General features: G+C 39.2%; 1 protein-coding gene across 2 annotated transcripts in view; it reads left to right on the forward strand.

Moving 5' to 3' along the window:
• The window catches only part of LOC149323140 (alkaline ceramidase 2), a 36,380-nt gene that overhangs the window by 9,339 nt on the left and 1,954 nt on the right, over window positions 1-25,087 (forward strand). For both annotated transcript variants that reach the window (XM_089487814.1, XM_089487813.1), the window contains 4 exons: window positions 12,735-12,849; window positions 14,584-14,725; window positions 21,289-21,426; window positions 23,320-23,457. In XM_089487814.1, the coding sequence (XP_089343940.1) occupies window positions 12,735-12,849; window positions 14,584-14,725; window positions 21,289-21,426; window positions 23,320-23,457 (533 nt within the window). The remainder of the gene's footprint in view (window positions 1-12,734; window positions 12,850-14,583; window positions 14,726-21,288; window positions 21,427-23,319; window positions 23,458-25,087) is intronic.

Consider the following 25,087-nt stretch of genomic DNA (forward strand, 5'->3'; position numbering starts at 1 on the left):
ATTTCTGCAGTGTGTTTTTAACCCAAGAGAGACCCTAAGGGTCAATCTTAGCATGGGGTTTTCCATCATCTCTCCTATCATGGGGTTTTCTGGGCAAGATTTGTTCAGAGGGGGTTTGCCATGGCCATCCTCAGAGGCTGAGAGAGTGCACCCCAAGAGCACCCAGTGAGTTTCAGGGCTGAGCCAGAATTTGAACCCTGGAGTCCAATGCTCAAACCACTACACCATGCTGGCTCCCTGTGTATATGAACATATGAGATATCATGGTGATGGGACCCATGTCTTAATGCAAAATTCATTTTATGTTTCCTGTACCCCTTATACACAGAGCCTAAAGGTAACTTAATACATAATAATTTTTTAAAAATACTTTTGGGCATGAAAGGAAGTTTGTGTATTTGTATATATGTACATAATGAGATAGATTGGAGATGGGACCTTAATTTAAGCATACAATTCATTTATGTTTCTTGTATATTTTATACACATAGCCTGAAGGTAATTAAATACATATTTTTAAAATAATTCTGGGCATGAAAGAAAGTTTGTGTACACTGAATTACCTGAATGCTTGGGACCAAAAGGGTTTGTATTTTTGGAACACCTGCTTGTATATGTGTGCATAGTAAGATATCATGGGAATGGGACCCAAGTCTAGACACAAAATGTTTATTTATGTTTCATATAAGACCAGTGTGGCATAGTGGTTTGAGCACTGGATTATGACCCTGGAGACCAGGCTTTGATTCCCAGCTTGGCCATGAAACTCACTGGGTGACCTTGGGCAAGTCATACTCTCTCAGCCTCAGGTGAAGGAAATGCCAAATATTCTCTGAACAACTCTTGCCAAGAAAAACCCATGATAGGGTCGCCATAAGTCGGAAACAATTTGAAGTCAAACAGCAACAAGGGTTTGAATCCCAGCTCAGCCATGTAAACCTCCTGGACAGCTCACTCTCCCTCAGTCTCAGGGGATGTTTAAAGCAATTCCCTTCTGAAGAAACCTGCCAAAAAACCCTCCAATGGTAGGTTCCCCTTAGGGTCACCATAAGTGGAAAATGACTTGAGGGCACACAACAATAACATAGTCTAAAGGCAATTTAATACATAACACACATAGCCTGAAGGCAATTTAATGCATAATATTTTAAATAATTTTTGTGCATGAAACAAAGTTTGTGTACATTACCTTGAACCATCAGAAAGCAAACGTGTCACTATCTCAGCCACCCATGAAAAAAGTTTTGGTTTTTGAAATATTTCAGAATTCCGAATAAGGGAGACTCAACCTGTAATAGTAATAATATCAACTGTTAAATAAACAGTGTGTGTATGTGTATGCACAAGCTAATACCATTTAACGCACAGGTGTGTTTGGCTTGTCCTGAATTTATCTATCCCCTTCACCTCTCCTTCTGTTATTATTTTGATTTGATCTGATATGTGCATCAACTTTTTTGGTAATCAAAACACCATCGAGGAGGAGGAGAACAAAAATGAAAATAAGAAACCCAGTCCTATATTGAAAATGCCTCTGTGTGGTGTAGTGGCTTGAGTGTTGGACTGAGGGTTCTTCCACACTGCAGAAACAGAGCAGTTTGGCAACACTTCAATTTTAATGGCTCTATTCTATGGAATCATGAGATTTGTAGTTGGTTGTGGCACCAGAGCTCTCTGACAATGAGGGCTGAGTATCTCACAAAACTAAAAATCCCAGGATTCCATAGCCATAGCATTGAGCCATGGGAGTTAAAGCAGTGTCAAACTGTATTAATTCTGCAGTGCAGATGCAGCCTACGATTTGGGAATTGTTGTTGTTAGATTCTGGAGAGCAGGGTTCAAATCCATGCTTATCCATGGAAACCCATTGGGTGATCTTGGGAAAGTCACACTCTCTTAGCCTCAGAGGAAGGCAGAGGAAACCCTCTGGACAAATCTTGCCAAGAAAATCCAATGATAGGTTCAACTGAGGGTTGCCGTAAGTCAGAAACATTAAGACTGCAATCCTGTATATTCTGGCTGAAATCTGAATGTAATTTGTGGTCTTACTTCCATGCAAATGCACAGAGGGCCACATTGTGTGCAGTTGCATTAAGAAGTTAAATGGTCTTCATTCTTTAAAAAGGTAAAGTGAATATTTCTCTTAATGTTCTACTTACTGCTAGGGTTGTGCATGTACATGTTCTTAGCAAATTTATCCAGAGGCCAGATCATTTGATGCAGTTTTTTCTTTGTTTTTCCTGGCAAAGGTTCTTCAAAACATAAAAATGAGATGGAGCCTGTGTTTGTGTACATGTAGACCTATTAAAAACCAAATTGGGAAATATCTGTAGCCTTTTAAAAGTCACCACCTTCTTTGACAGAAACTGTCAGTTTGCCTGATGTTCAAACTAGAGGATAAAACTGAGGGCATTAGATTAATGGAACAAAACACTGATTTCATCTGTCATTGTTTTCAGCTTTAACTTTACTCCAGAAAAATATATACATCCAGTGCAATTCAGCAGTTTTCATGGCAGATACACCCTAAGAAATACCTTTGCAGGCTCACATTGACTAGATTGTTTTATCCTGCATGCTGCATATTGGCCTCTCTCCACATGTTGAGGATAGGTAAAACTGATGTACATGTAAATGATACATGTAAATTATGTCAGTAATGAACATGTCACTGCATAATACAGTCTACATAGGGGCACCCTATTGATTTAGTTTTGCAGAGAAGTCTCCAGTGTTACTGTTTTGCATGCACTTTTCCTACCCTTGTGGCCCAGCATATCTTTGTTTGTCATTTCTGCATATGTAAACTTTTGAATGAAATCCACAGCTCTCATCCAGTTGACAGATGTTTCCCTGCTTGGTGAGCTGATCCACTTCAATGTCTGTGGCAACTTAGAAACTAGCAGGAATTAGTGGCTAAACAGGAATGTAATAGAGGGTGAAATGACCCTTATTCCATCTTCTGTACTCTCTCCTGTATCCCTTACTTACTGGAAAATACTTATGAGCTGTCTTTCCTTGCAAGGTTCATGGCAATTTAACAATCAGAAAGAAAATGATTTCTAATAAAATGCATATTAATTGTTTTTGGGTTAAACATGTTAGATAACTGTTGTTGTTGTGTGCCTTCAAGTCATTTCCAATTTAGGATGATCATAAGACAAGCCTAACATGGGATTTTCTTGGCAAGTTTCTTCAGAGGGGGTTTTGCTTCTGAGGCTGAGAGAGTGTGACTTGCCCAGGAATTTTGCTTGCCATGAAATGTTTTTACTTGACAGCAAAGGATGTACGGGTAGGCACAAAATCTAGAGTAACCGACACCCCCCCACCCCCAGTTAGGGTGTCATAGAGAGAAAGCCCATGTCCACTAACCACCAATCCCAAAATATGAAAGCATCTGGAGTAGAATGCAGGAGAACATAAAGCAGGGTCAGCTTCTTTCCCTCTTTTGACTAGAACGGAACATGTTTGTGTCATCATGGCAGCAATAGTGCTTCAGTGTTTCAAGATTATTCTTGTCGCTCCAAACATATGGCAATTCTGTCATGAGTGTTAGCAATTGTAGTATGAGTTATCAATTTATGTCTGGCTATTATTAATTTCAAACTTAAGTGTTCAGCAATAGATAGGCTCAGTCCTTTGCCAGGAGTTTGGAATTAAGAAGTATGAGTCACTTCTCCAGAGAAAACATGCAGTATACCAAAAACATGTTGTACCTTAAAGAATAAATAAAATTATCCAGCACAAACATGCTTGCAAGTCACACACTTTCAGGCTCAGAGGAAGACTATGGCAAATTCCCTCTGAACAAGGCTGCATCTGCACTGCAGAAATAATGCAGTTTGACACTGCTTTAATTGTCATGGCTCAGTGTTATGGAATTCTAGGATTTGTAGTTTTGTGAGATATATAGCCTTCTCTGCCAGAGCACTCTGGTGTTACAATAAATCTCAAATTCCAGGATTCCATAGCACTTAGCTGTGGCAGTTAAAACTGTGTCAAAGTACATTACAGTAATTCTATAGTGCAGATGCAGCTAAGTCTTCCTGAAAAAACCCATGATAGGATTATCATAAATCAGAAACAACATCAAGGCACACTATTTATTTCCTGACTATTTCTTAGTCTGGGACTCAAGATGGCTAACAGCAGTTAAAAGAAACAGCTAAAAATATACCATATGCATGACTGCATTTCTGGGGTCCGAGATGGAGAAAAGGTACTGGAAAATAACGTTATATTTTGTGACAGCTGCTCGTATCTTAATTGCTAAAGTGTGGAAAATGATAACCTTGCCCAGTATAGGCGATTGGATACAAAAAGTCTTGGAAATTAAAACAATGGATAAATTAACTGCATTATTAAGAAATGAGGAATATAAAAGCAGTATTTGGACACCTTTTGAGGAATATGTGAACAAAAAATGGAATGTAAGAATGTAAGTGAAGCGTAAAGTAAAAAATATAAAGTTATGTGAAGTACTTAGGCAATAGTTTTGTAATTCATTTATACTATGTTGATATAGAGTATTTATACGAGTAGATACAACGATATTACGAACGAAAGAGATATAATTGAGGAAGAACAGCAATAGAGAATACGTATAATGTATTAAATAGAGAGAATGTGCAAGGTCATATTATGCAATATTATTTGTGTATCTGTACCTGGTCTTGGCTAAACACGAAGAGGATGAAATAAGTGTGGAACTCATTGAATACACCATTATGACTGTTCACTTTTATTTTATTATTATTATTATAAATAAAGATTATTGAAACAAAAAAATACCATATGCAATGGATAAAGATATCAGTAAAGATGCCATAAACTAAAACCAGTTAAAAATATAGCTGTTGAAACAACAAATAAACAAAATGCAGATCTAATACAGCTTTTAGGAAAAAAAACACATAAATATCTATCACACATTTAGAGGACCTGCCAAAACAATAATAATAAAAAAGTATTAACCTGCAAGGAGGGTGCCAGGCTAGCCCCTCTCAGAAGGCAATTCCACAAAAAACAACATGGGTTTGTGCTAATGCAACGAAATTGACATTGAATTGTATTGAAGACCATAATGTTGATACCAAGCAAGCATTTCTGGAAAGTGTATTCTTCCGATAGGATCACACCATCAAAAAGGCCTGGAATGGCCCTCTATCCTATAGCTATTTGCCACATCTAATTAGCCAGGGGCATAAAGAGGAGGGCCTTGGATGATTCCCTCAACCTGAAATCATGTCAAGTTTCCAGATGTGGATATTGGCTAAATATATGTTGCTGTTTAAAGAGTACAGTCAGCCCTCCATAGCCACAGATTCTTTATCCTTTGATTCAACCATCCATGGCTTTAAAATATTTTAAAAAATATATAAATTCCAAAAAGCAAAACTTGATTTTGTCATTGTATATAATTAAGCTGATCATACATATGTTTTACACAAGACACTACCTTTTTTCATATTTCCAGATTGTCCTGTCATTTCAATATAAATGACAATTTTGTCCCATTTTTAAGAAAAATGCCCTGTTCTATATCAAAATGGTTTGAAGATCCCTGTTTGAAACTGATTGTCATTTGCAAGAGATCAAGTGTCTATGTTCCAAACATACATTAATTTTTTGTAGGTTATTCGGGCTATATGGCCATGTTCTAGAAGAGTTTCTTCCATCTTCAGAAGATGCCAGCCACAGATGCTGGTGAAACGTCAGGAAGAAACTCTTCTAGAACATGGCCACATAGCCCGAAAAACCCACAAAAAACTATGGATGCCAGCCATGAAAGCCTTCGACTGTACATTAATTTCATTGAAAAAGATAATACTTCACCTACCAAAGTAGCCATAATCATTGAAAATGCTGTAGACAATTTAGAGTCCAGAAAAAGTGAAGTGTTTGCAACTATTAAAAAAAAATTGTCATGGAGTGTGAGATGTTTTATGATAAGGTGTTGAAAGAGTGAAATTCGCTGTGTAAGATTACTTCATCGGAGAAATATTCATGATACAGTTGTGGTGAAATACAGTTCCACTCTACATCTGCCTACATTTTTGGATGAGTTCTGTCCTTGAATAATAATTGTTAGCTCATTATGTTCATGTAATAAAACTTTTATTATCATCTTTTTCATGAGTACAGAACACTACATAACTCCGTTTTGCCATCCCAGTGTCCTGGTTTTGTCTCAAGGAAATAGGTCAGCCTAATATAATGGACAGCATTTTACTATGAGATTGTATATAATGAAACCTGAGCATCCATGGATTTTGGTATCCATAGGAGGTCTTGGAACCAAACCCCAGCAGATACCAAGGGACCACCGGAATCAATGTGTGCCTTCCATCAGTTAGAACCAACACTTTGAAGAATCTTTTCTATCATCCAGACATCCATTTTTACCTGGTTTACCTGGGTACAAGGCAAGCTTGTTATAAGGTCGAAGTTTATATCCTTTGAAGCTAATGCCAACTCCTGCAGCACAGTCTGGAAATGCTCATGTATTCCAAAGTTGATTGTCTTTTTCTACTGAATCCTATTTACCATAAAGAAGTAATTGGCAGTCCAGTAGCTCACTTTGAATTTAGGAAGTGAATGTGTGAACATCTCAGGGAAAACAGCTACATTTTGCGGGGAATTTATCTTTTTGCTCAGAGTGTGTTGTTTGTGATTTGTTTTTCATTTAAAATGTCTGTTAACGCATAAGATGAAAAAGGGATTAGGCGACAGGTCACAGCCGGGGTATGTCGATGTATGCCAAAATGCCTGCTTTTCTAAAGATAAGTGATGATAAATCCGATTGCTATAATTTTGGATTTAAAATTGTGTAATGTTTGAGAGAGTTATGCAAGATTTATATAATAGTAAAGGCAGAGAGCAAACCTCAGTGCTTAAAATAAAATATTTGTGTAGTACTTTTAGCTAGTTATAAGCACCACACTAAAGTTTAAAGTTTAGATGGCTTATCATATCCCTTTTGAGTTTAATTATAAAACTTTTAATGTAAATGATTATTAAAAACCCTCAGAAGCTTATAATATTAACAGAAGATTCCAAGAAAGTAAAGTGAGACAAATAATAGCAAATAAATAAATAAATCTCAGCAAATAAATAAATAAATCTTAGATTTTTGAGGATGTAAGGCAAACATGAACATAGGAAAGGCGAGGAAACATCTTACAGAGGCCAATAATTCAATCCTTTGCAAATGGAGCTTCAAAAACCATCTACCGGTAATATTTTTCATCAGCTTTTACCATTATGGTTTTGTATCAATGAGGAATACAAATATAATACTACAGCTATATTTATCTTGCAAAATTGTCCCTATCAGAATTGTGTAGATTGTTTGGGGCAAACGGCTTGGCCTAAAAATCTACATGTTCAAAGCAACTGGGACATTTGTATTTCTCCAAGTGCATCGCCCAGCAAATTGTATACTACTAAACTCAGGCCCATAACCTAAAAATAGCAAATCTTGTCTGATTTGAAAGCTAAGCAGGGACAGTCTTGGTTATTACAGGTTGAGTCTTCCTTATCTGAATTTTTGAAATATTCCAAAATCCAAAATTGTCCACATGGATGGTTGAGATAGTAACACTTTTGTTTCTGACGGTTGTACCCAAATTTTGTTTCATGCACAAAATTATTAAAAATATTGTGTACAAAATTAATTTTAGGCTGTGAGTATAAGGTGTGTACAAAACATTAATGAATTTCATGTTTAGACTTGTCTAGAGTCTGATCTCCAAATATAATCTCTCATTATGTATATGCAAATACTAAAATGCAAAAGATTCCGCAGTCCCAAACACTTATGGTTCGAGGCATTTCGGATAAGGGAGACTCAACTTGGAAGGGAGATCACCAGGGAATATCATGTGCTGAAGGCTGTATTCAAAGGAAGCAATGGCAAACCTCTCAAATCCGAATAAAAAACAGGATGCCTTCATAAAAATATCTTGTGAGTTCTGTTGGTGTCTCAGGGTGCACATTGTAGAAATAACGCAGTTTGACACCACTTTGTCCTAGTTTCATCCTACGGAATCTTGGGATTTGTAGCTTGGTGAGACACGAGAGCTGTGTGCCTTTTAAAGTACATTCCTCATACTCACTAACTACACCTATTTGTGCTGTTTTTGTTGCATTTAGACACCAACCTGTATGTAATGCTTAGTGTGGATAATTGACCAACCCATTAATCTTACACCAGTTTGTGTATGTGGAATGAATGGAAGTGAAGCATTATTATCCCAATTTTTCAGATGAATTACTGAGGCTACATGACTGACCTGAGAGTTGCAAAAGAATAGCATCTTAATAATCTGTACCTCACCTTCTCACTTACACCTGTATGTAAATGACCTAGTCAGAACTGATGTAAGAGGAGTTGCACATACTGTGTGCTTTCATCCATTACAGTTGACCCTCCATATTCATAGATTCTGTATCCACGGGTTCAACCATCCATGGCTTGAAAATATATTTTTAAAATGTATACATTCCAAAAAACAAACCTTGATTTTGCCATTTTATATAAGAGACTTTTTTTTTTTTACTATGCCACTGTATATAACGGGACTTGAGCAGCCACAGATTTTGGTATCCAGGATGTGTGCGTGTGTCCTGGAACTAAACCCCAGAGGCTACTAAGAGCCCACTGTATAAATTATGAGGCACAGAAAACAGTTCAACTTTGGGCAGGCACACTGCAGTGCCCTTATTTTGAAAACTAGTATTATGGAGACAGAAAAAAGTATTGAATGCTGGATATGCTTACTATGAATTGCAAACTTTTAATTACCCTGGGAACAGACTACTTGCTAATAGCTGTAAAAAAAGCAGGTGTGACTTGCTTATTTGTTTCTGAATTGCCATGCCCTGTTTCACTTACAAAGAGGCTTAAATGAAACTTGGTAACTAAAAGTAGAAACCAATATAAGGTGAGGCAAGTAACACTCTTTTGCAGTACATCTCTAGAAGTGTAATTTCTACCTGTATTGAACACTCCTTGCCTGCATTATCTAGAAAAGCGTGGCTGTCTTCCATGTGTCTGTATGCATCTTTCTTCCACGTGTCTGTATGCTCTGCTTCAAAATCAGAGTTCTGCATCCACCTATCGTAAAACCAAATTCTGAACCAAGTAAAGCTGGACTCTCTTATCTGTAGGCATTGTGAGAAATTAGCCAAGTGCTTGTTACTTTTCTTATTTTGCAAATTTTATTTTATTAAATCATAAAGAGGGACAAAAATGCAAGGAATGCAGGCTGACAGGCTATGGCAGTGCTTCCTACATACCATTTCTAATATGATATCTGTCTTAAGGTTTGACAGAAAGTGAACCAAACCAGAACTTCTGGTTCTGGTAATAAGGGAGACTCAACTTCTATTTATATGTGCTGTTTTTGTTATATCTAAATACCACCCTGTATGCAATGCTCAGTGTAGATAGGTCACCAACCCATTCATCTTACATAAGTTTGTATATGTGGAGTAAACTGAAGTGATTCATTATTATCCCCATTTTACAGAGGAATTACTGAGGCTGAATGACAGACCTGTGAGCTTCAAGAGAAAAGAATCTTAATAATCCATACATCACCTTCACATTCAAACCTATTTGTGAATTAATAAAAGTATTTATTAACCTAAATGTCTTTTTATATATCGTGATCAAGGCAGTTCCCATTTTCTAAGAAAGCCACTCTGATAGCCTTGGCTGAAGAGCGGGGTATAAGTTAATAATAATAATAATATTAAAATCTATAGATTCACAACAGTGTATCACAAATCTCAGATCACAATATAAAGAGTTCTAAACAAGGTTAGTTTTAAAGCATCTCAGTTTTACACTAACTAATTTCCATGGCTGAGTGGGGAATTGAACCCTAATTTCCAGAGTCATAGACCAACACTCAAACCACTATGCCATATTGGCTCTCAGAGTGACCCATACCAACTCCAAAGCTATGATACTTTGGTGTCCAAGTACATTGTCTGTACAAGTATACCTCTGTTAATGAAATAGATCTCTTCGTGGGCATTATTTCTTTAACTGAAAAGTTGGTATCAGAGGTAGCAGAGGAAAGAATAGGAATAGGTTTCTACACCACGAAAAAGATGAGCAATTCAAGGCGTTTCAGTGAACTTTTTAGTCAAAACTAAGCAGTTCAGAAATAAAACCACCACCTCAAGTATAAACAAAAAATATTTTGAACCTTCTAGAGACTACTTGAAGCTTCCTCCCAAAATACATCCATGGATGCCTTTTTCTTTCATTGACTTTCTTATGATTTACATTTTGGTGGGCACATTTTTAGATGTATGCTTTTCTGACATGCTTGGCGTATCTGGTGGGACAGGCTTATCTGCTCTCCCCTTGTTGCTGTTTTGCAGCTCATGCATGTTCAGTAAGGGATTCTGGAGGCAGCTGCTGTTTTACTTGCCTGTTGCAGGCAGGGACACAAACTGCACTAGGATGGGCTGAAGCACAAACTCATTCTTTTCCAACCCAAGCTTTATTGCACTGTTTACTATGCTGACCTGACAGTTAAAGCCTCTTTCTCTAAGATACAATGAGAAATTGGCCTAAAAGGAACCTATAAGGGTCCCTGCTTTTACTCTGTTTCTCTGACCTTCCATTCTCCTCCCAATGACAGTGCTGCTAAAAAACCAGCAAGATATAGGACAAGGAGGAAAAGGATGGGGCTGGAGGAGGGTTAAAAAGTCTTTGTAAAAAGGAGTGTCCATGGTAAGATGGCTTTGTTAACCGACTTTACACCTGTACTGCCCCACCCATCCCCAAAACCTACCATCAGATTCATTTACACCATAGAAATAACACAGTTTGATAATGCTTTAATTGGTACGGCTCCATCATACAGAATCCTAGGGTTTGTAGTTTTGTGAGGCACCAGTGCTCTTTGGCAGAGATGGCTGAAGGCCTTGTGAAATTACAAATTTCAAAATTCCATAGGATGGAGCTACAGCACTTAAGGTTGTGTCAAATTGCATTATTTCTACAGTGTAGATACACCCTCATTGTTTTTAGCAATAGTGTAGTACAGGAGAAGCAGGTGGGAATGTTGGTATTAATTCTGTGATTGTCTACCATTCCAGTCATCTATCCCGCTCCCTGAGTAGCAAACTGGGCATCCTTTGGAGAAGAATTTTGTATTTAGGTTGAGTCTCCCTTATCTGAAATGCTTGGGACCAGAAGTGTTTTGGATTTCAGATCCCCCCCCCCCCCAGATTTTGAGATAATGAGATATCTTGGAACTAGGATCCAAGTGTAAACATGAAATTCATTTGTTTAATATGAACTTTATACACATAGCCTGAAAGTAATTTTATATATAATATTTTTAATAATTTTGTCCATGAAGCTAAGTTTGCGTACATTGAACTACCAGTCACTGTCACAGCCACCCATGTGGACAATTTGGGATTTTGGAATATTCCTGAATTCCAGATAAGGGAGATTCAACCTATATATCAAACATCTGCTTATCAAACGTCTGCTTACACTTTGCCCTAGGATGAGGTAGGGAAAAGTGTTAGACAGTTACTCCCATTAATCCTAGCTGATGGTGTGGGATGCTGGGGGTTGCAGTCCAGTGACATGTGAAGATCCACCCCTGGCCCATTCTTGGCTGGGATAAGCTTACTTTAACTACTATGTGCCTTAAAAGGTGTTGCTAGTTCCTTAATCTCACAGTGTGGTGCTACCTACACTTTTTAACGATGTAATTTGTATTTGATTGTTATTATTTTGTTGTTGGTGGAGGGGTGGGGATTGTCTAATTGTTTATTCTGTTGGGTTATATATTCATTATTATACTGTGCTATATATTTTTATTTCTTTCATTGTAATCTGCCTCGATCCATAGGGAGAGGCGGGCTAAAATTATTATTATTATTATTATTATTATTTGTCTAATGTTTGAGGGGAAGATGGAAAGGACTCTCGTGGAAAGTGGCACTATACATCTATAGATCTAGATCAAGGGAAATAATAGTGCCACTCTATTCTGCCTTGGTCAGGCCTTACCTGGAATACTGTGTCCAGTTCTGGGCACCACAATTCAAAGAGGATGTTGAGAAGCTGGAGCATGTCCGGAGGAGGGTGACCAAAATGGTGAAGGGTTTGGAAACCCTGCCCTACGGAGACTTAGGGATCTGGATATGTTTAGCCTGGAGAAGAGAAAGTTAAGAGGTGATATGATAGCCTTGTTTAAATATTTGAAGGGATGTCATATTGAGGATGGAGCAAGCTTGTTTTCTGTTGCTCCAAAGAATAGAAAACGGAACAATGGCTGCTGGATGCAAGCTACAGAAAAAGAGAATCCATCTCAATATTAGGAGGAATTTTCTGACAATAAAAGTTGCTCGACAGTGGATCATGGTCCCTCAGAGAGTGGTGGAGTCTCCTTCTTTGGAGGTCTTCAAACAGAGGCTGGATGGCCATCTGTCAGGGATGCTTTGACTGTGAGTTCATGCATGGCAGGGGGTTGGACTGGATGGCCCTTGTAGCCTCTCCCAATTCCATGATTCTATGTGCTATTGTTTTATTGGCCTTTCTCTCTTCCATATTGCCCAAGTGTGGCCTCAATTCAGGTTGTCTGAGGTCTTTCCATCACCAGCACAAGCACTTACTTAAAAGAGAAGAAAAAACTATTATTTCATTATTCATTTCTGCTTATTTAATATATGTTTTTCATTTTTCCCCTTAGATAAGCAACATCTTATTTTTTGTTTTGCCACCTATATGTATGTGTTTATTCCGACAATATGCCACCTGCTTCAACAGTGGAATATATTTAATATGGACCCTGCTAGTGGTCGTTGGTAAGTTTTTCTGTGTCTGTCCATAATGTAACCTGAAATATAATGGCAAAAAAAAGAATAATACAAGAACTTTGGTCTTCCAAATGTTTTGGAATACAGTTCCCACAATCTTTTAGAACTGGCTATGTTGGCTGCAGCTTCTGGCAGTTAAAGTTCAAAACATGAGATGACCAAAACCTCCCACCTTTGGTCTAGTAATGTTTGGAGTTTGGTCTACCTAATTCAGAAATAGAACAATTACCCCAAATAAAATAATGTAAGTTGATGTTATTTGGATACCCATCAGTGCACCTTGCTATATACTTAAATAAGATTACATCAGGAGCTACAAAATACAACCAGCAGCATGAAATAATAGTCTCTATGTGCATCCCATTCCTCTTGCCCTTTTGCCTGACATTTCTGTAGAGGGCTAGTCTAATTTAATTTAAATTATATTATTTCTCATACTTGCCTCTCAAGCTCTCTGTTCATGGGCTTCTGAAGCAACGGCCTATAGTTTAAAGCGCTAGAAAATATGATTAGTCTGGTCCTGTGCTTGCTTATTTGGAGGTAAGCTTCACTGAACAGAGTGAGAGAAATTCATTCTGAGTAAGTAGTAAACATGACATCTTGGACAACACCTTAACTGCAACTGAAAGCAAGTTAAGGACATAACTGCAAATAAAATAGCAGTGATAAAACTAGAAGTATCCACCTTAAATCAGAGGGAAGAGGGAAGGAAGGAAGGAACTGTCTCTCAGCACCATCTGTTCAAACACCAAATTTTTTACAAGATGTCTTCACTTACTGACAGAATATAATTCAGGAGATGGACCAGATTCAGAAGTGCCATAACAGGAAAAGCTCTATACATTGATCTTACTGACTTTACCCAGGTCAGAGATAGAATTTTGAGCAGTTTCTAACTGATTAGTAAGTCAGCATGGCGTAGTGTTTAGACTAGGGCTTGAAAGACCCATGGTCATATATGCACTAGATTGCATCTATACAGCAGAAATAATCCAGTTTGACACCTCTTTAACTGCCATGGTTCAGTGCTATGGAATTCTAGGAATTGTAATTTTGTAAGACATTTAGCCTTCTCTGTCAGAGAGCTCTGGTGCCACAACAAATTACAATTCGCAGACTTCCATTGCATTGAACTATGGCAGTTAAAGTGGTGTCAGACTAGATTATTTCTGCAGTGCAGATGCAGCCTGTGAAGTTTGTGAAGCTAAACAGTGAGGGAATGAACTGCAAACATTTCTCTTCGATCTTGGAGAAAGTGTGTTGGTGCTGTTAACGTTATAATAAATTGATCTCCCTAGTTGAGATGGTATCCTATGGAGACACACACATCCTTTCTCCATACAATGGAGCAGACAGTGAGCACATGGCCTAAAGGAGTATTGAATCAAGAGGAACAGTTCTTATTCTTTTTTTTCTTTTTTGCTACTTCAAAACCTTTTTAAACCTTATCATCTCTAAATTAAGAACTCTGTTGGAATAAATGATTGTTCAGGAGAAAATCTCAGATGAAACATTTCAGAAATATTCAGAACTGATTTTATTTTCCAATTTGTTTGGATATTAGTCTGTTTTGTGTTCCTTTAATAACATTTTATTTTGCTGTGTGTTTTTGTTAACTTAAATTTTCAGACATTCATCATTATACAACCACATGCTATTGCAGCAACTAGAGTATTACATCCCTGCCAAAATGACAGTTTATTTTAAAATGTACCTTTCTAGGAATTGGATCCGTCTACTTCCATGCTACACTTAGTTTCCTGGGTCAGATGCTTGATGAACTCGCTATACTCTGGGTCCTGATGTGTGCTCTGGCTATGTGGTTTCCCAGAAGATATCTACCCAAAATGTTTAGAAATGACAGGTAATGTATTTTAAAAGCACTGGTTTTCCAATAGTGACCCATTTCACTAACATTACACCTATTTTCCTGGAACAAGGAAAGCAAATGGAGAAGAAGTATGGAAACGTAGCGTTGCCAGGTTACAACACAGATGTAGAGCAGATGTGACACTGGGGGACTGTTTTCCTCCAGAGCACTAAGGATTGTGGGGAGGAAGGTGCCCTCAAAGAAACCTGTTTTTCAATCTCATCATCACCATTATGCAACTTTGACTAAATCTCTCTTTCTGCCTTCTCAGCCTTACTTACCTCAAAACTAACACCTACTCCGAACTTCAGGAAGGATAGAAGATATATGGTTTGGTTCCAGGACCCTCTGTGAATACCAAAATCCATGGATGCTCAAATCCTATTAAATACAATGGTGTAGTGAAATGGTGTCCCATATATAAAATAGCAAAATCAAGCTTTGCTTTTTAGAATTGAAACTTTTTAGGAATATTTCAAGCCATGGATGTTTGAACCTGTGGATGTGGAAGGCTGACTCTATATGTAGATCTGTATAAAAGCTGAGTCTCCCTTATCCAGAATTCCAAGATCTGAAATACAGTTGCCCCTCCATTTGCCCTGACTTCAGATCCGCGGCCCTCTCTTACTTGCAAGGAACAAATGGAGGGGATTAAAATGGGCCGCGCACCTGAGGCGCACGCCCTCATCTACTCACAGGTATGTGCCCCCATACAGTCCTATGGGGCTTGAATATGTGTGTCAGGGGGGAGGGGGTCCAGAACGGATCCCTGCGAAAACAGAGGGCTGACTGTACACTAAAACCCAAAGCTTTTTTCACTGGTGGCTGAGATTATGACGCTTTTGCTTTATGATGGTTCATTGTACACAAACTTTGGCGCGGGACAGACCACCCAAAAAGGGTGGCCTGCCGGCGGTCTAATTCCCTCATGGTTTGGCAGCTGCAGCTTCCTATCGGAGGAAAAAAACCCCAGAAAAACTGGGGTTTTTTAGCACCTCAGGATGGATGATGCAAGTGCGCCAATGGCACACTCGCAATGTAAGTGAGGTGCAGGGCCGTGTAGTGCTTACATCACAATGGCGGTGCCTGTGTACGCAGGGCGCCACCATTGTTACATTGCCATGCTGTGCTACGGTTAGGGACTGTGCGGTTGCTGCGTCATCCCTAACTCTAAAATCGTTGCCAGCACGGTACAAAAGGGAGGTCTGTACCGCACCTTTGTTAAATGCACAAAATTATTAAAAATATTGTATAAAATTAGCTTCAGGCTATGTGTATAAGGTGTATATGAAACATAAGCATAATTCATTGAACAGTGGAAACTTGCTCCATTCTACAAGTTTTGAGGGAAATGACATTTTTGTGTTTCCTCAAAAAAGCCCTAATAATCAGAATATATATGGACTACATTTTCTTTAGCCTGCTAATAGTAATTAAAAGTGTCTTACACAGGAACTATTATAGAAACCCTTTATGTAACTATAGTCTTTCTGAATCCACTACTTTCCAGATGTGTCTGTCTATAACCTCCATCCTTCCCAGCTAGCGTATTCATTGGGGAGAAGTATGATAGAATGGAAAGGATGCAAAGTTTCAAGAAAGATACATCAATATTATTAGCTAATTTACAAGTAAAAGGCACTACTTCTAGCTATTCTCACTTCCTGCATGAGAAAAAAAAGCATGCTGTTGTAGCACTTCCTTTCACTTTCCTGAGGGAGAAAGTCATAAAAGCTTTGCCTTTTGCCAAGTGGACCTTTCCACCGCAACAAAAGACATGCTTTTATTACTGTCTCCCTCTGGAAGAGAACGGAAAGTGCTTTGATGGCATGTGGAAAGGCAAGGAGAAAGCCACTTCTCCAGTCTCATTTTGGCTTTCTTTTCTCATGCAGTAAGGCTCCAAGTCTCTCTCCATGTCATTTTACAGATGTGCATGTGTGTAAATATATGTCCACATGGATAGATCCACTTCCAAAATGCTTTCCCCCAATTTCTGCCTCACCATAGAATCATAGAATTGTAGAGGTGGAAGAGACTGCAAGGGCCATCCAGTCCAACCCCCTGCCATGCAGGAAATCTAAATCAAAGCACCCCCGACAGATGGCCATCCAGCCTTTGTTTAAAGATCTCTGTAAGACTAAAAACTTGCATAATCTATATTAAGTTCTTATTTTACACACAGCAATTTAGTCTCCCCTGTTTTTGTAAGGACTATAGTAGTCATTTCCTCTTGCATTACCATGTAATTACCACCCTGGGATTTGTTGAATAGGCATGCATGCATCTGTAATAAGGAATTCATTTTAAAAGGTTCACCAGGAATAATTTGTGCACCTGCTTTTGTTTATTCTTGCCCATGGGAAGGGAACATTTGGCACTTCAGAGGTCTTGAATGACAGTTCCTACAGTTGCTTACCATTGGCTGTACTGGCTAGGCCTGATGGGTATTGTAGGACCGAAATATAACCAAGGTTAGGACATCAGTGCTTCTTCTCCATTTCTACCAGCCTTCTCCTATAATCTGCATTACATGTTGACACTGTTAGGTAGTCACACCATGGGTAGAGTTTACAGCCCCCCTTCACATGCCAGGTACAGATGCTAGGCCCAGTACTCATTGTGTGGTAAAAAGTAATGTGCTGTATTGGTTTGAGCATTGGATTATGACTCCAGAGAGCAGGGTTTGAATCCAAACTCCAGTCATGTAAAACCACTGGATGATCTTGGGCAGGTCACACTCTCTCAGCCTCAGAGGATGGCAATGGCAAGCCCTCTCTGATGAAAACTGCCAAGAAAACCCTATGATAGGCTTCCCTTAGGGTCGCTATAAATCAGAAACAACTTTAAGACACACAACAACAATAAAATATATTACTGCATAGTAAATATGCCACTGCTCCAGCATTGGAACTTAATTGGTTGTGGTTGGTGACTGTGGCTTTCTTTCTTTCTCACAGTGCTTCTGTGCTCTGTGTCATGTCCTTTGTCCAAACCGCAAGACATTGTAGGGAGATTAAAATAGCCAATTAGATTTACATTTTTTCTTTTGGTGTGCTGTTGTTTTGACTGTAATGGGAAGGGAAGTAAAAAATAACTGCCATACCACATATCTAAGCCCACAAGGCAAGCCCCCATAATAGACAATGTCCTGAATCTAACCAGGAGTTGCTAAGCCACAAGCTAATTTCCTGAAAGTACAGTATCTTGTAAACCTGTACAGAGCTGGGAAAAGTTACATTTTTGGATTACAACTCCCAGAATCCCTGAGCCAGGATGGACATTGCTATCCTAATTAGGCAATTCTGGATTTCTAGTTTCAAAAGTAATTGTTCAAGCCTTTCAACTGTATTACGGATTTTGCCCTTGCTAATGATCACTCCCTGTGCTGTCCCCCCCCCCATTGTGCAAATCTACAGCACTAAATAAATAAATAAATAAATAAATAATTGTTGTGTGCTTTCAAGTCCTTTCTGACTTATGGTGATCCTAAGGCCTATCATGGGGTTTTCTTAACAAGTTTCTTCAGAACGGGTTTGCCATTGCCATCCCCTGAGGCTGAGAGAGTGTGACTTGCCCAAGGGGGTTTCTATGTTTGACCCAGGATTCAAACCCTGGCCTCTAGAGTCTAATACTCAAACCACTACATCACAGTGTCTTAGTATTGTTATTTTTAAAGTACCTAGATTTGACCTTTCCATTAAAATGTTGTTAAAATTGGTTCCAGTGAAACTTCACTACCCAAAACAAAAACAACTTCTGTTAAATAGCTCTGGGCTGTAAACCAGTCTTGTGACTTGATTATTCTTGTATGAAACTTGTTTACCCCTGTGAAACTGCACATTGCCCGCCCTTGCCAAGATGCTGACAGTCTGCTTTTCCCACCTCCAGAACTAAAAATAACTTCCAGATTTTACTGCTGCTCTCTCACCCTACCCACTCCTGCAAGACAGAGTTGTAATTTGCAGATTAGGTGACAGCTTCAGAAAATTTGGGTTGTAGCAGTAGCGTATGGTTACTTACGGATCATTGATCAGCTAATAAATCTGTTAGCACTTCTGCAGTTGTTCTCAGCAGACCAAGTTCAGGTTTACATTTTGTGCTTGGATGTGTACATCTGAAGGTAAAATGCATGCACTATTCAAAGTGTGTACTGCATATGACAGCTACAGAATGTACTGTTTTTTGTTAAAGTACTCAGGAGCCTGATCGCATCTCAGCTGCTGCTTCTGGGCATTTTAAAGAAACACATGCTCAGTTTTGCAAGAGTGCATCCTTCACATTTGAGAAGAGGTTTTTGGACTCTCTCTGTATCCAAGTGCAAAATGTAAAGTGAGAATTGGCTCTCAATAACCCATGCTGTTCTAATTTGCCCTTTCAAACAGACTTTGTGGTGATATGTTTTGAAGAAATAAACAAAAAGAGTCAGTATTGTCCCATTTCCTGACTTGCTGCTGATCAATGGTTAGTCGTGGCAAGGAGTCTGCCAGTGGAAATCCTGAATGCTGCTGAGACTTTTCAATCAAGCTTTTACAGTTATCAAAAAGGACATTTTGTTTTATTTTTATTTAAATTTACTTTCAGCTACTGCCATGAAATGTTTGTCTGTTCTTATTTTGTTTTTCTTAAAAATCTCCCCCAAATACCATTCTAGTCTGAGACACTAGAAATTTGTAAGCAGAATCCCCAAAGCTCCAGAAAGTCATCTAGTCCTACCCACAATATTTGTTGCTGTTGTGTGTCTTCAAGTCATTTCCGACTTAGGTGACCCTAAGGCAATGCTATCATGAAGCTTTCTTGGCAAGATTTGTTCAGAGGAGGTTTGCCATTGCCTTCCTCTAAGCCCGCAACATACAGCTCAGGAAGTTCTGAGTTTCAGAAGATGTCTGATCTTCTCTGTCCAACTTTGGCAAAGATGCCTTGCTGAGATGCATCAATGCATGGCTAGACTCCCTCTTATTTGTAAAGTTACCAGGGGAGAGGAGGCATGCATGGAGATTATAGTAGTGGGGAATTCTGTTCCTATAGACATTAGACTAATTTACAGCATATACTTGACTGTAATTCGACTTCATGCATAAGTCAAGGGATGATTTTGTGTCCAAAATTATGGATTCTGATATAACTTGAGTATAAATCGAGAGTAAAACTTAAGGGCATGTCACAAAGGATGTAAAGGACAAAGCAAAGGAAAACTAGTGCTGAAGAATGTACAGAATTCTGGTAGGCATAACTGTGTTCACTCTAAAGGTTGGATGGGTAAGAAGGGAACTATGGTAAATGTTGGTTGTAAGATGTGTGGGGGAGGCAGCCAGGTGTGGGCAGGGCTAAGAAAATACATACATGCCTACTCTTGGTGCTCTTTTGAGAGGAAGCACCAAAGAGATGACAATACGTCAGCTTCCACCACTATTTTTCCACCCAGGTGTTCAAAAAGGCCAGAAGCGATGCTGCGATGGAAAGAGTAGGAGGGGCTGGTGTTTCTTTTAGGCATTGTCAGGACAAACTAAGGTCCTCAACAAACTGGCATAAAGAGCTGGCCTTGTGGCGGAGTGGGAGCGTTCACTGTGCCAAAGAAGCAGAGAAAAGCTGCCACCACTGTGGCTAAGGTGCCCTTTCCGTGGCACAAAAAGGAGCTGTTTTTTGCAGCTCCTTTTTGTGCCACGGAAATGCCAGATCAGGGCTGTGGTGTCTAGTTGCCGATCTGGCAATGAAAGAAGCAGCTGTGGGTGGTCTGCTCAATTGCTAAGTTCTCCCCTTTTGTCAGTCTACTCAGAGAAGGGGATGGTACCTTTTTTGATAAGGGTTAAGGTACAGTACCTTACATTGACCCATGCATAAGTTGACCCACATTTTTTGGATTGATCTTTTGATGAAAATTTCTTGACTTATGCATGAGTATATATAGTAACCTGCTGCTTCTTAAGCTATGTGATTTAGTGTTGCAGGGAATGGCACCATATTTGTGCCAACTGACTACAAGTGTTTCTTTTTTTCCTGATCTTTGCTGCAGACCAGCAACCAATAGCCTGCAGACAGGCACTGGTCTATAGACCACTGCTTTGAGTATTGCCGATTTCATCTGCAAGTGAGATGCTCCTTTGTATTTTAAAGAACTTAAAAGAGAGGTGTTAGTTGTCTTGAATCCCAGCTATCTGGTTTTTAAGTTGGGCTTTAGAGTCACTCATTTGTGGTTGTGTCCATGGTGCCATGATCATAAATGTCAATCTGAAACAGTTATGAGGTTGTTAGTCTAGTTTGCAGCATTGTTAACTGCCAGCTTGAATTATTCCTTTCATGACATGGAAGGGGGTTCTTTTGGGGGGGGGGTGTTTGTGGTCCTTTAGTGCAACCTGATTTCATTTTTGTTATCCTTTGGGGACTTGTGATGAATACAGATTGTGTGTTTGTAAAATTGTTTGATTTGGAGATGTAGGGGGACAGTTGTGAGGGATGTAAATCAACACTGTGATGTAGGCTGGACAAATCTATTACTACTGACACTTGTTGCCTCTATCTTATCCAAGCTTAAGTGACACTTTAAAAAAATTATTATTCAGGGGCCGATTTAAAGCTGCAGTGGGCATCCTTTCCGGGATTACTACCTGCCTGGCTTTCATTAAGCCTGCCATCAATAACATTTCGCTGATGACCCTGGGTCTTCCCTGCAGTGCACTGCTCGTTGCAGAACTTAAAAGGTAGGTGTCTACCTGTCTACTTGCTTGACTGTCTGTGATGAATCGGCTTTACAGCCTCATTACATTGATAGCTTGCTTAATGCTCCTGTAGAACACATTCCAGAGATGCATATTACATATGGGAAGGCAAAATTTCACACCTAGAATTAAAATGTAACACATTCTCTAGTACAGTGCTACCTCGGGTTACGAATTTAATTCGTTCCGCGGCGCCGTTCGTAACCCGATACATTTCGCAACCCGAAAAGCCGCTGGAAAGCCGCTAGCCGCTAGCCGCGCTTTGAATTTCGCGCCGAAAGATTTTCGTAACCCGAAAAATCTTTCGTAACCCGGAACAGTTTTTTTAAATCTAACTTTTTCGTACCCCGGAAATTTCGTAACGCAGTGAATTCGTATCCCGGGGTACCACTGTACAGTGGTTCTCTGACTTTTTCCACTTTTTTTTTTTTTTGCTTTGTAACCTATTTTGTCACAAAGTCAGATTACGTAGTAGGATCAAGAAAACAAAGTGGCAGAATCTCCTTTCTTTTGGTTACTCTTGAAAGCTGTCGTTTGGCCCTTGAAATGAACCAAATGGTGAGAGAGAAGGCACCTACTCTACCACCACAGTTTTTTAACCTACAAGCTCTATCTGTCTGGCATTCATTACCATTTAATCAGAATCATTCATTTAGAAACCAGGCATGCCCACTAAGCTGCATTGGGATTAGGAACAATTTGAGCAATGATTGGCAATTTTGCGTATAGTTCGCTCTTCACTGTGCCTTGCAACAAAATGAACCCAGAAATGGTTGTGAACTCATTATCTGAATTCTGCTGTCCCAGGGTGCTCTTAAGAGGTATGATCTTGTAAAACAAATTGGCAAAGACAGATTTTTGGAGCATTTCGGCAAAACTCTCAGTCTAGTCACAATAATCATTGACAGAAGCTGAAGAACATCTGGTCTTCCAGATTTTGCTATTCTGCTACTTCCATCATTGCTAGATAGCCAGGCTGGAGTAGCAACGCGGGGGGGGGGGGGTGTTACAGCCCAAATAAAGGTTGAAGTTTATTCATAATGTTTCAGGAATCATATAGCCACAAGCTCTTACAGCTTGAGTTGATAACGGGGGGAATAATAAAACTGTCTTGCCTTTCATGGATTACTGAGATGACTTATATGGCTCACATTGAGTACTTGGTTTGGGAGAGCACTCTATTGAGACTAAATATATTATACCTCTTTTAATGGTTCACTTCAAACCAGTTGAAATGGCTGCAAGTCTAAGATGTGTAAATCTAATTGAACTGAAGGTCATAGTCTTGATCATATTTATGACAGTCATCCCTGTGGGATGTAAATACCACCTTTAATGGGCTGATAGATTTATTCTTTTATTCACTATGTGTAGTTTCATCTCCAATGAGATTTATTTAGTATGTAGAGAGATCTTGTAGCAGCTTTAAGACTAACCGAATGAAAGAAGTTGGCAGCATGAGCTTTCATAGACTTAACTCTGCTTCCTCAAAGTCTACTTCCTTAAGTCTAGGAAAGCTCATGCCGCCAATTTCTTTCTTTCAGTTATTCTCAAAGGTGCTACAATATTCTGATAATGATTCTACAGACTAACACTGCTATATCTTTGAGATTTATTTAGTCATATTGTTTCCTGTTTTATTTATTTAATTTAGATCCTGTTTTTCTTCCAATTTAGCACTCAAAGTGTCTTACAAAGTGAAGATAAAAATAAAGCAACTACCAGTTATTTTAAAAAAGTATTTTTGCCTATTGATGCAAAGTGTGTGTTGCATGCGCACAAACATATTTAGCTTCCTGTGAGAGAGACTGCCACAGTTTGGAGCACGTAGTAAGGCCTGTTTTCATAAGCTTCAACTCATCACTTTGCTCTTAGGTGCGACAATGTGCGAGTTTACAAGCTGGGACTCTTTTCTGGTCTCTGGTGGATGTTGGCACTCTTTTGTTGGATCAGTGACAAAGCATTTTGTGAGATCTGGTCATCATTCAACTTTCCATATCTGCACTGTGTATGGTGAGTCTTTTGTTTTGATCTTAGTAACTCCCTTTCTTTATGTCTTCTAGTACTCTCCACTCTTCACTGTTACACTAAGATTGCAATCCTGCATGGCTCAGCATAGCATGGTAGTTCGAAATGCAGCGCTACGCTATGTAGAGCCATGTACCACCACCTCCATGAGCTTACTGTAGAGACATTGAAGCCCCCACCCACCCACAGCTTTTCCATGTCTAGAGGAGCGAAGGTAGGGGATCACAGAGGTGGTTGGCAGATGAAGTAATTGATTCATGTCTGTCTAACTCTATGAGGACATCCTCATAGACAGACATGAAGCAATTACTTCATCTGCTTGGGTCTTCTGGAGGTAATCATTTTGATTCTGGCTATGGGACATAAGCAGAAGCTTTTGTAATCCTGTGCCCAGCTCTCCTGGTTGTGGGAGAGGCTTTGGCTCCTCTATGGTAGTTCCTGGGGGTGTCTTTGTTTCCTGTAAAGGGAGGAAAGGAATACTAACTTCTGCAGTGAACAAAAATAGATACAGTCTGTCCTTCATATCCATAGGGGATCCATTCCTGACCCCGCTGTGAATAAAGAAAAACATGAGACCTCAAGTCTCGTTCTCCTTATTGGTGGACGCAATATGTGCATGGCTAATGTGGCCATGTGCAGGCACGCCCATTGAAAGCAAGGGGGCTTGCTGTTCACGGATGTTTTAATACGTGGATGGCAAGTCCATGGATATTGAAAGACCACTGTATTTGCTAGTTAATTTAGCTTGTGTATGCCACCAGCAGGATACCCGCTCAAATGTGTTAAACCAAAACAAAAAACAAACAAACAAACAAAAAAAAACCAACCCACTCAGATGTGACAGACAAAAACTTTGTGGGTTTTTTAAAAATTGTATTGGGGTTGTAAAATGTTATACAGTATGACTCCATATCTGTGGGAGATCTTTTACCAGTTACCGTGGACAAGTGGAAACCACAGTTCACGGTAACTGCCATATTTTCAGTGCAAGTTAACCAACTATACAGTCACTCAGGAGAACCTCCAGATACATTGGGGGGGGGGGGGTCTTTCTAGGCATCTGTAAGTACTCCAGCATGACTCTGTGGTCAGCTTCCACCAGACGTTGCTCTGGAGGATCTCCAGATGTCTAGAGAGACCTTTTTTTGGACTCAGCTAAATGAAACTGGGGTTACTGGACCTGCGGATACAGGGGTTCTATTGTATTGCCTTGATGCTGGATATTTATTCCGATGGAATCAGCACTCCACCCATGAGAGTCTACATGTTTTGGATGCCTAAGATTCTAGTTCTGGCTTCTGGCATCCCCTGCTTTTTGTATGGTAGATGGAAAAGACCCTGGCTTAAGACCCTGGGAGAGAATTTTTAGTCACAGCATATATTGCCTGGCAAGTAGACAATGATCTGACTCTGAAAAATTAAAAAAGACTTTGACATGTTCATAATCTGTTAATGAAATATGCTAAATTTGCCTCTCACTGTATTTGTCCTTTCTTAAAAGATATGTTCTGTATAGATCCCCACCCAGGCAAGAAGTTTATACGAGGGGAAAAAAGTTTATACATTTGGGAAAAACAGTTATTGTAATTAATTTGAAGAATGTTAGGAAAATGTA

This window comes from Sceloporus occidentalis, unplaced genomic scaffold (genome assembly GCF_023333645.1).
Source record: "Sceloporus occidentalis isolate IW3139 unplaced genomic scaffold, rSceOcc1.0.p SCAF_1, whole genome shotgun sequence".
In the NCBI taxonomy this organism is placed as follows: domain Eukaryota; kingdom Metazoa; phylum Chordata; class Lepidosauria; order Squamata; family Phrynosomatidae; genus Sceloporus; species Sceloporus occidentalis.